We start from the raw sequence: 12246 nt of genomic DNA, 5'->3' as shown, positions 1-12246 counted from the left end.
CATGTTTTTAAAAAAATAATAAAAAATTCTACAAGTATCTAGCCGACAGTCATACATAAATTTGAATATTTTCAATAAATTCCATCACATATCGATAGAGAATTTTTGGTAGTGTAATAATTTATTGTTGGAATTGTTTGATAATCAACACCTTGTTCTGATTTATTAAAATTACAAAATTGCGTTAAAGTTCGAGTTATGACGTCAACATTGGGCGACAGCCACCTTCCGCGTTTTTCATACGTAATGGGGTGTGTGTTTTCCGTTATGCCCTCGCCGTACGTGATGGAAACACCATCATTGACCAATCAGAGTATTTTTGCTGCTGTAGCATCCTGCTGTTTGCTGCTCGTGAACAAGCAGCTTTATAATCGGTCTCCCTTATTGTCGGCTAGTTCCGCGTTGTACTGTCGTTTTGACTGTGTTGCGCTAGTAGTCACTTTGCCTGGATGTTCAACATAACCGTGCAAACGATATAAACAAACGGAATTTAAAATACGTTCGATTTTCAAATATGGATTAACAGTATGGTTATTTTAGTTCCCATTTCAGGAAAATCGACTGTGACCACCTTAATAGGTTAAAAACTTAAAAAAAAAAAAACAAGACCGAAAACTACCAGCGCCACAACGGTGAAGGCACCTACTAGTGGGCAATAGGAGGGCGCGATATTGCCGGGAGTTGCCAGTCCTCCAATATACGTCGGTAGTTCTTACCGATATACGTCGGTTGGTTCTCACTATTCACGGGTTGTTTTGTTCATCATTTTATCGGCCTGTCTAGACTGTGCGCATTCAGTGGTGTCGCGAGTCAATTGAACATGGCCGAAAACAATGGCAATAGTTACTGACTCGAATTTGTTGCATCCCTTGCACACTTGTCAGTACCGAAGCGGAAGCCTCTAATAAAACCTGAAAGCTAACTCGTTTGTCCGACTGCAAAGTGAGTAATCGTCGCTCCTGTGGGACATCCCCCATCTCGGGCCTCCGCCCCCTCGATCCTTGTTATTGAGTTCTTCACCCCAAATACGCAGGTATGTACATACACCAGATACACTCACGCAAGCATTGCGGCGAGGTTCTCGATTTTCGAATCAATTAAAAAAAGCTGCCGGTTCACAGGGGTGGTCAATTCGCAACCGTCTTTGGCTCTCCTTCCTTTCCGTCAACCTTAAACTTTTTGCGTACCCTAACCGATATCTGTTGTACGCGTTTCTTTCGTCTTCGTCAGAATCATCCAGAATCCACTTTCCTTCGTGGCTCTGTATCAATTTTTTCTGGTTGCTGTTCACCTGGCTCAAGTTCCTACCCTCGCTGCATTGATAATCTAACCCCCCAGCTTCACTAATGCCAACAAAGTCTCCTGCTTTGCTTCCTGTGTTATACTCGGTTTGTTGTATTTCGCTTAACCATAATCCGACGAGATAGAGTGTAAATTATCAGAGTTTACTGTTTTTATTTCAGCGGATTCTTTCCGTACATTATGCACAGCGACTACCCATCGACAGGCGCTGTCCCCATGATGCGAAATTGAATAAGAAAAGGTCGTAACTGCTTGATCGAGCCAAGGTGAGAGATGTGGCTCTGATAAGCAAGGTCAAAATAGGTGCTGCGAGGAATGTGTATATGTTGTTAATTTCAATGAGTCCTGGACATTGCTCCAGATCCTTATGCTCGTTGTCCAACATTTCAGGTGGCTGATATTATGGCAACTGCTATTCAAAAGAATGGCATGAAACATCTGACGAACGGAGCACTAAATCACGTCGACAATGTCAGCAGTCTGGAAAGGGCAGGAATGCACCCGGACAGCAAGGATGTTATGCTCGCCGAGGAACAGGAACAGCCGGAGATACAGGGGGACATGGAAGTTCTCGAGACTGAGGCTGCTGAAATGGAGGCCCCCGAGATAGACATTGTGATAAACAACGTAGTGTGCAGTTTCAGCGTCAGATGCCACCTTAATCTGCGCAAGATCGCGCTTGAAGGATCAAACGTCGAGTACCGGAGAGAAAATGGGGTAGCTGCTCTTCTCGAAAATAATTTTACTATGATTATTCTTATTGATAGATCAAGACATTCTAAAAACTTTTGACCAACTTGTTACACAGATGATAACCATGAAACTGCGCCGGCCTTATACGACTGCATCAATATGGTCATCAGGCAAAGTGACATGCACCGGAGCAACAAGCGAGGACCAAGCAAAGATCGCAGCCCGACGTTTTGCCCGCTCCCTGCAGAAGCTTGACTTCAAAGTCCGCTTCAACAACTTCCGGGTAGTCAATGTCCTGGGGACTTGCTGTATGCCATTCGCCATAAAGATCACATCATTCTCTGTCCGGCACAAGGATATTGCGGAGTAAGTTTGACGATATTTGAGGCTCACAATCAGAAGCTTATACAATCCCCAATCTTCTGTATATATAGTCCTAACATTTGCATACCTTCTTCAATCTTTCCGCAACAGTTACGAGCCAGAGATTCATCCTGGAGTTACATACAAACTGAAGGAGCCAAAGGCCACTCTCAAGATATTCTCAACGGGAAGCGTTACTGTGACTGGTTTGTACTTAAGTATAAACAATAGTAACAGTAAGATTGGTTGCGTTCAATTTAGGGATATCTTGACATATAGTATGTTCAAAAAAAGCTTGGACTATTGATAAAATTAGTTACGTGATGGGTAACTCTGCCTTTATCATTCTGAAAAACTTTTTACTTGTATCTCAGCAATCACCTTATTGCAGCTCCAAGCGTAGCGGCAGTACAGACCGCGATTGAACACATCTTTCCACTAGTCTACGAGTTTCGCAAGGAACGAACCCCGGAGGACCAGCTCGCCCTGCAAATCAAGAAGCGGGGCCTGGCGGGAAACAAGCGGACCGGCAATTGCACTGGTGCCTTTCCGCCAGAGGTAGTGCCGGTGCCGGATGATGACGCGATGGGCTCAGATGACGAAGGCGACGCCAGCGACGCAAGCTGGAACTGATCTGCCTTTGTCGCCTGAGAGTGCTAGCTCGCGTTTCTCAGAGACAACACAAATACGATGTGCTATTTTAATGTGTGTCGGACAATCGCGCCAGAGCGGAGCAGTAGCTGTGGCAAAGTGGCAAGACCGTGGTGTGCATAATTTATGTTGTTTTGAGCCAATGCGTGACTGACGAAAAAGAGAAAGAGAGTGGGTGGTTTGGAAGGGAAAGAGAAGTAGAGAAATAGAGACAGAGAGGAGAGAAGAGAGTTGGGAATGCGCGTACGATATCGCGATGCTTGACTCATGGCTCCTGCAATTCTTAAGGGTAAAGGAGTGCAAGGTAAAAGCTCAGATGACTAGTCGAGTGTGTTGTATTCGAATTAAGTTCTTTCAATCAATTTACTCGATAATCATACGATCCAAGGGGCTGCATTGGTGCTTGCTGACTTAGCTGGCCATAAATGAAACTGCGGTGTTTCGTCTTACGACGCCCAGTCAATGCAAATGTCAAGAAAATTTGTGACGCTCCCCCATGCGTATTATTATAGTTTTTATTTTTTTTTTTTTTTTGGTTTCCTGTAATAATCTACCGTGCCAAAGATGGATGTTCAAAATTGGAGGCAAAGTTATTGTTTTTGTGTATAACATTACTTGTACAGCTGAAGATTTTGTTCATTATAAGAATAAGTTTTCTCATTATCCATACGTCCTCGCTTTTTTTCGTAATTACAAACAGTGATCAGTCGATTGCAATTGTTTAGCAAAAAGTATGGAAGCCTATAGTTTCTTTTGTAAAATTGTAATTCCAACTGGCACTCGCTACCTTTGCTTGTAACGATACGTCGTTGCACCGGCTCACGGGCATAGAAAAACTACCAAAATTTAAATCTGGTGTCAGGTCCGTGTGGCCCGGCTCGATTCATACGCAGTTATCACTCAAATACAACTTGCAACCGTCAAAAATTAATATAATATCGAGCCTTCGATAAATATTACAGACTTCTTCAACGACCCATGATATTAGAAAGATTCGGTAGAAAGGTAGTAAGCGAAAAAGTCAGGGAGCGAGGGAGGATTCAGTGAGTCTTTCGCCAATTCCTGGCGAACCATACAGCGACGCAAATAGGTATTTTTGCATGTTTGCCTACACGAAACCCAACGATCTTCCAGATCCCGATATACGGTCGAAAATTTCAGGAGAAATGATTATTCAACTATCAAACAATTAAGGAAAATGCTATAATCCTTTATTGATTATGTGTCTAACAGAATCTCAACGTCGAGGTTTAGAAAAAAAAGCGGAAACGGAAACACAATGCGACCTTATTACATTAATTTGAACGATTTAGCCCAGAGAGAATTCATTCTGAGTAAACCATTGTCTACATTTCATGAATACAGAATTGTACCCTAATATTCGGTCTTTGGCCGTTAGTAAGGGTTAACCAGCCTCATAGGCGTCAACAGAGATTTCTCTAACGATATTTACGCAGTTAATAAATACACATAAATACTCGTGCGAAACTGTTTATTATTGTCGAGTCTGTCCCGCGAACTAGATCTTTTTCTCCTCTCTAATTCGTTATGAAATAATTTTTTTCAAATGAATCAATAGAGAGAGAATAGCGTTCGCAGTGAATATTCTTCCCTTTTAACGAATATTATATCCATCCGTGTATGTTCCGCAATATCGCCACCACTTCTCTTCCCTGTTAATTCGTGTACTTTTTAAAACTATATTTGTTTCATCTCTTTCGTTGAAATCGGCAGAAATTCAGGGCAGGATGACCTCCACCAATTCACTTTCATCCTGACCTGAAACACTAGCCGTAAAACGCGAGAAAATTGTCAGAGTAGGGGGGAAGAAACGGTGCCGTAATCCAGGGCAATATCTCATATCCGACTATTTAAAAGGTATAAATATTAGTAGTTATACTGGGTGCGCCGAATTTCAAATGTACCCCGCGATGCGTATCACGATATTATAATGCTATAAGAAACATTTAAATGGGGTATCGCGTTATCATCCCCCCTCCGCCCATGTGTCATTGTAGCTAGTTGTAATTACTTGAATGAATATCATCCTCGCACACGCATATATATATATATATATATATATATATATACAGACACACATATAGGTATATATGTATTTATACACACACATATATATATGTATTTGCGTGCGCGAGTGTATCATTATATGTATGTATGTATATGTACACAGTGAACGTCGAAAATAAAGCAATTTTGTTATATGTGCGAGCCTTAGCGGTGCATTAATTAGATTCCTGTGTATAAAATATGTACTATGTATAAAAAGTAGCATCGTAATAAAATCATTGACAATTGATCCGGGGAGGAACAAAAACACAATTATATCTGAAAATTGAATATTATTATCGATATACTGAATATGGTATAGCATAAAGAGTAGATCTTAAATATAAATGTATAATGTAAAGAGAAGAGAAATGGCACCTGATGATTCTCTGAGCGTAACGTTATACATACATACATACGATTATTGTACCTAGCAACTTATTATGTAGGTATGTGACGATTTTTAAGCGAGTTTTGAAATTAACCGAGCCGCCGTACGTAAAACTGCATTATCAGAAGCGTGGATTGAATAGTAATAATCGATGATTCGGTGAGATCTCTCTAATAAAAATAATATTAATAATAATTAAAACGACATAAATAATAGTTAAAAGGTAAAATAAAAGATGTACACAAGACTGTTGAGTGAGATGTAATGATAAATTAATAAAATGTAAACGGAGATAAAAAAATTTTTTTTGCGTAAAGACGAAAGACAAAAGTGAAAAAAAAATGAAGTATGCTATAATTAATTGATTACTCTTTATAGTCATTATCGTCATCGTCGTCGACATCGGCATCGTCATCGCGCGTTTAATTAGTGATATGGTATCAATAATGTTAAAAATACGTCTATGAAATACCCTATTTGCGTACAAAATTGAACAATAAAGACGCATAAGTATATATCTGTGTATTTATAATGTACCTATCATGTATACGGATGCATACGACTGTGACAGGACGTCTGGCTGGCGTACCGACACCTAGAGTTCGGTGCGTGCCCCCAAATATTATGCTTGGTGGTGACAAGCCCAAACCTCACTACCCACTCGATAACCCCACCACACACCGGTAATCCAACCAAATCGCACGATTTACCGTACCCCTTCTTCAGGGGGCGCGACCAATCTCTATCCCCGAAAACGGCGAAACTAGACAGTAAGAGTATAAAAGACGAGCGCAAACGTGGATCTAGCTATCTATCATCTATTGAGCCACACGCCCAGGTAGATCTACGAACGATTCAACGCGAGGACCCATCCGTGGTTACATTCACGGAGCATCCCACGTATACGAGGAGCCGGATATCGACGGACCCACGATCAGGAGACGTGGAGTTGTCCTTCCAGGAATCCTCACACACCACTTCCCATCAAAGGAGGGCATTCAACGTATTAACATTTTTACTTGTTTTCAATAAAAAGTCCTTAGGTACTAGGGAGCCGTGCCTGAGTGAAGAACAGCATTGCGTCTGACCTCATAGCTCAGATACAGTGATCGTCTCACAATCCTCTGACCCATAGGTAGGGCACTTGAACTTGTAGAGAGTCTCGGTCATTGCGACTGAATGTCTTAATACAGGTGAAGGTATGTTTGCGTAGAATTCCCTTGCAGTCTTGCCATACGCAAACTGAACTACTATCCAAGTCCTTCTGACTACTATGCTATCACACAAATAATATTCCGTCTTAGTACTAATTAAACGAATAATTATTAATATCGAAACCAACTGTCAGCGACGACTCCGCATTGTCGAACACCGCCCCTCTGACGACCAGGCTATCACGTAAACAATGTTCAGTCTAGCCATAGGTAAACCGAACTATTATCTAAGTCCTTCCGACTACCTTGCTATCACGAAATAATATTCTGTCTTAGTTCTAACTAAACGAATCATTATCAATATCAAAACCGACTTGTCAACGACGATCCAGCATTGTCAAATACCGTCTTTCTGACCACCATGCTATGAAGCATATATTAGTCTTGCCGTAGGCAAACCTAATTATTATTAAAGTAAATCAGGAAGAGCTATCCCTTCATAAGTTACCACAAATTTCTCAAAAATCACAAGAAAAATAAATTCAAAACTTCACATCCTGTCTCTTGTCCCGCCTCACGGGAACAAAACATTTACTCATTATTTCAATACTTCCTTTCCGGAAACAAATATCTCGCATCACGAGACATCTTCTCATAGCGATCGATCTGTGCGTGCTTCACACACACAGATCAAGTTTGACCCTCAACCGTTTACACGGCCTATGATGATGGGTTTATTCCACTCGTGCCTTTGCACATGAGGGTGAGGAAACATTTTCTGAGGCTATCTCGAAAACCAAGTTGAAGCGGTCAAACGGTTCAAGCTTTTCCAGGAGTTGATCACACAATCGACAAGTAATCATTCTCCTCCTTCCTTCCGAGTCCAGAGACCGAATCCTGCAGCTCTATCCAAGAGACAGGAAATTCTCAAAATTAATATAACATTCGAGCTTGCACGATATCTCCACGTTATCTCACATATTACGTGTGAAATTCTGACGAAGTTAGCCCGCGAACAAGCTCGAAACGTTTCAACGACCCAAGATTATTAATATTATCGGTTCTATAATTGTATTATTATTATGAGTGATTCTATTCATTTAATTAATATTCAGAACGTGATAGAATTTTATTTACACGGATACACCATATCCACACGATGTTCGTGCTGACAACTGCATGTTTGTGTCGGATGAACCTAAGCGAATGAAATATAATACAGCTTATATTCTAATATTTAGTTTAGTACGCACGAGTCGAACGTATAGTTGAGTATATATACGGTTTCTGATTTGGTATGGAATATGCGACCCTGAGTCATAACGGGTAATTTTGTTTTCCTGTGTGACGACTTTGCTGGTGCTAATTCAGCATAATTTTCGTGATCCTATTCGAACGCATACCAACGAAAATAATTGTCAATTGACGAAGTAGAATCGTTTTACGAAAGAAGACCCATAAGCTTTTCCTCATGTAGAGCGATAAGCAACATCAACATGCCTCCGAGAGCGATTCCCGAAAGCTGGATAAGAATTCCGTGTGCCTTCGCGTCGGTTTTCACAAACGACATCATTTCTGGTACCTGAAATTGAATCGCAACATTATTACCATGTAAGACCAGAATTCCCTCCTAACCGTAATACGATGAGTCGATACGTACCAAATTGGCCAAAGCGATGTACATGAAGCTGCCAGCGGTCACAGCGTATATCCAATGGCTGGCGTTCCCAATTTCGCCGAGGCAGACACCGACCGCGGCGCCGACGAAGCTGAGTGCTGAAGAGAGAAGATTATACATCAGAGCCCGTCTCACGCTCATTCCGGTGTTTATCAGAACCGCGAAGTCACCTGTAAGAATTCGAAGAACGATAAGCATGTGAACTCTGCATGTGCCCTTGCGATACGCGATTTTCTGGAAGCGTTACCGAGTTCGTGGGGCAGTTCATGGCAAAAGACAGCGATTGTTGTCGCCAGCCCAGCGACCGGGTCGCTGGCGAAGGAGGCACCGATTGCGAGGCCGTCTGCCATGTTATGGAGGCCGTCGCCGACGAGAATGAGGAGGACCAGAGAGGACGATTTTCCCTCTGGGAGACCGTGGGAGTGGCCGTGCTGCGTCAGCATCGAGCCAGCCTCTTCCACACTTTTATTCGCAGCCGACGAGGCTCCTAGCTCAAAGGAGACGTCGGGTTCGTCGCCGGGAGCCTCCTTCTTCCGAAGCTGGAAACGTATCGGTATTATAGATAGGTATAACAGTTACTAAGGTCGATCAGGAAACGCAATGCCAATCAACTCACCTTAGGAGACCTAACGAGGAAGAGGGTGGCTTCGAGTGCATAAAAAAATACAACGGCTAAGAAAGTTGCACTACATCTGAGCGCAGCGGTCTCGTGATCCATATCCTCTGAAAGCAGAGCCTAGAAATTATTAATTGTCTACGTTACTCGTAGGTCAGCTGACTTCACAACGATTACACTCACATGCGGCAGAAGATGCAGCAGGGCGTCCCCGCTGAGCGTGCCGACAGCCAGGGCAACCAGGAAGTGAAGGAACGACGGACGCCGAGTCAGTTTCACCATGGTAACGGCCAAAAGTCCCACGGAACTGATCACCCCAGTGGCCAAAGTCGCGTGAATCCAGGCTGCCAATTATCGAGATTAGAGAGAATCGAGGCGTTAATCACCACGTCGATTGACTACACTTGACTTCTTGACTGCAAGACCTCAAGAGACTTCGTGAAGTCAATTGACTTCATGTGACTTCACTAACTTTAAATAACTTGAAGTAACTTCAAGTGACTCGAGGTGACTCTATGTGGCTTCACATGACTTCAAGCGACTTAATTGACTTCGAGTGACGTCAAGTGACTTTGAGCAACGTGTACACCGGACTTCAAGAATGGTTAATCCCACAGAGAGAATATTGGTGTATCGAAAGCGCTACTTGGGAAGAATTAATCGAGAACTCACCCTCGGTCCGCGACACCTTTTTACTAAATCCTACTTTGATGCTCAACGTCGAATTGACTCTGACATCGCAAGCCCTGCGATCGAGCTGGTAAATGATCGCCGGACAGAGGTGCAAAAAGCGCGGCGGTTTAATCGCAACGGAATGATTTGGTCTCAGACCAAAAGTCTGGAGCAGGGCTTGAGGCGAGAGACACAGGCTGTCCTCATACTGCTCGACTCGTTCTCCGGATATTTCTGAAATCCGGAAAAGAAGAAAATCTAAAAATGTACGTTATTAGGAATCAACACCTTGTTATAGAAATGAGAATGTCGGTGACGTAATCTCATGGAGCACTTGAGGCTATTTTGATGACATTTTATATCATCTATAATAAGCTACACTTAAGTTGCCAACGTTATCGCTGAAAGCACAGCTGTGCAGATTATCTCCCCCGACTTAAGTCATCTATGGCCTTATAGGTAGGTAATCGTTTGATTATACTTCAGTGTAAAAACGTGAAGGTCTCGCCGAAGGTCTTAGATTGCACAGATATCGTGTTATGTATTCATAACAACCTTCAGCTAAATTCCTCTTTGTGAACTTCGTCGTGGATTGTCCGAAGTTTCTTTCGGATGTCGAGAAATCGTCAGCCTTGGCGAAGACTTCGTCGGCTTTGGCAAAGTGTCCGTTATCCCGGTAACTTGCATCATCGTCCGCGTAAAACTCGGAAAACTCTTGGGCGCCGTGGCGATGGTCGTGGAGTTGGAGGGCATCGTGCATCTCTTGGAAAGAGCCGTTTATGCGGTGCGCCGAGACGTTGTGGTTCTTTTCAAATGACAACCGCCCGAGTCCAAGGTTCTCCAGCAGATGTTCAAAGCCCTGCAAGGATAATTTTACGCCGATGATCATGAAAAAAAGAAAAAGAAGAATCCTGGATTCATTTGAACTGGTGCCGAAAGTCAAACAGTGATCGCGCGAATTAAGGCCCTACCTCAAAAGTGATGATGCCCTTGTCTCCGTATTTGTCAAAAATTTGCTGAAGGAAGAATCGGTGATCACGGTGTGCCTGATTGGGGATAATCTTGTCTCCGGAGCCGCACGTGTAGCAGACCGCGAAACTCATAACAACGAACCAACAACCACAAAATTCGTACCGTTTCGCCATCGTAATTATCTATGTGTGTGAATAATTGTCAAAGAACCTCTCGTGGCGACGTCCGATTTATATCTTTTTCACTTCAGTGGTGCAAATTATACAAGACGTCGGATCGGCACTACTTGATTGAATGGTATAAAAACCCTTCCCGTTCAAGCTTATATTAAGCCGCATCGTCGTATGCGCACACAGGTATACGGATGCGTAATGACCAGTTTTTGCTATGCGTATGTATCATCGTATCTACAATGAACGTATGTACATGCAGTACTCGGCGGCGGAGTAGGGGATCAGTTGGACGTTAACACTGCCATATGACATATATCGTACTTGGCCGTTATCAAAAAACTGTCAACGTATTCCAAGTGTGCTGCCACACTTACACCATGATCCCGACGGGCTTCCAACCAAGCGGTGGACGCGGCTTCTGTGTTCTTCTGCTTGCCACCCTGTTCTTCGTGAACGATGATTATCCTCATATCTTTACTCTGAGGTTTTGTCTGGGATCTTTTTGAAAGTTTAGACCAAAATCATGACGTGCTTTGCACACTGCAGCCTGCACTGTCTTCGCAATGATTAGCTCGAATTAAGCACTTCCGGTAGCGACGACGAGACACGGAGCGGTCCAACCGCCACGCTCGTCATCGACAATCGTGGACCAGACGTCGTTCTGCTTTGATCGAATCCTGTCTGGAAACTTTTCCGCGTCTGCTTAATCAAAGGATTTTATTATTCTATCTAAGCCAAAGACCATATGCGATTCCAGCCTGCGAAGAAGTTGCTGGACAAACAATATTATAATCTCGTTATTGATGTAGCTGTTATTGTTACTGTTTACAATATCAGACAGCGTTATATGAGGATTATTACAGTGGAGTAATACTTAACAAGCATTCAACTATGTGGCTACAAATAGAATTTGTGAATAGGGAGAAAGACGAGTTCGTCGGAACAGCTTCACGAGTGACAAGATATCAACCATTCGACTGTTTACATCGTATGATTATATGTCATGGAATGGAAAATAGGTACGCGTTTGAGGATAAGTTTGATAAGTCAGTACTTCTTGGACTTTACAATCAGGTAAAAATACAGAGGCCCTTAGAATCACTTATCGTTGAGTTATTATTGACACAGCAGCGATGGTGTATTTACTCCGTAAGATAAAGATAATCTGATCGCACTTTGATGAACGAAAACCTAGCGAGCCAGTTGGTTCAAGAATGCAGTAAATAATATTGAATGGAAAGTCATAGAATTGATCCATCTCATAGTTGAATCTCGCAATATTTCCAAACTCCTTCATGAAAAACTATTCAGCCGTTATACAATTTTAACAGCACAAGAAAATGTGCATAATTACAATATAGTTAAACAAAAGTATATTCGTGTCAATGAGAACAATGGTTTTATAAAGCTGAGATTTATTTCAGTGAATAATAACTATAAAATAATCTCTTATATAATAATTATATTTATAATTTTCTATCGGTATCATGGTTTCTTAATAACTCATTTTTTTC

The 12246-nt window shown here is 42.3% G+C and overlaps 2 protein-coding genes across 4 annotated transcripts; one reads left to right on the top strand and one right to left on the bottom strand.

Annotated features, from left to right (window-relative positions):
* The first annotated feature begins 747 nt into the window (after nt 1–747).
* On the top strand, nt 748–5982 carry LOC107220825 (TATA box-binding protein-like 1). 3 transcript variants are annotated; one of them, XM_046741920.1, is made up of 6 exons: nt 748–1033; nt 1464–1605; nt 1693–2019; nt 2111–2361; nt 2470–2564; nt 2750–5982. In XM_046741920.1, the coding sequence occupies exons 3-6, from the start codon at nt 1705–1707 to the stop codon at nt 2989–2991; spliced, it is 903 nt and encodes a 300-aa protein (XP_046597876.1). In that variant the 5' UTR covers nt 748–1033; nt 1464–1605; nt 1693–1704; the 3' UTR covers nt 2992–5982. The 3 variants fall into 3 exon arrangements, with proteins under 3 accessions (XP_046597876.1, XP_046597875.1, XP_015515065.2); XM_046741919.1 differs by having other exon boundaries at nt 1464–1615; XM_015659579.2 differs by having other exon boundaries at nt 749–1033; nt 1464–1568.
* A 1737-nt stretch (nt 5983–7719) lies between these two features.
* Nucleotides 7720–10936, bottom strand: LOC107220809 (zinc transporter ZIP6). The gene is made up of 8 exons (XM_015659548.2): nt 10559–10936; nt 10143–10446; nt 9588–9821; nt 9099–9259; nt 8916–9035; nt 8547–8838; nt 8282–8469; nt 7720–8203 (listed from the first exon to the last, which is right to left on the bottom strand). The coding sequence occupies exons 1-8, from the start codon at nt 10730–10732 to the stop codon at nt 8063–8065; spliced, it is 1614 nt and encodes a 537-aa protein (XP_015515034.2). The 5' UTR covers nt 10733–10936; the 3' UTR covers nt 7720–8062.
* Between the last annotated feature and the right edge of the window lie 1310 nt (nt 10937–12246).

This window comes from Neodiprion lecontei, chromosome 5, assembly GCF_021901455.1.
Source record: "Neodiprion lecontei isolate iyNeoLeco1 chromosome 5, iyNeoLeco1.1, whole genome shotgun sequence".
Classification (NCBI taxonomy): Eukaryota; Metazoa; Arthropoda; class Insecta; order Hymenoptera; family Diprionidae; genus Neodiprion; species Neodiprion lecontei.
Note: the sequence above shows the minus strand (reverse complement) of the source record. Positions and strands in the feature narration are given on the sequence as shown.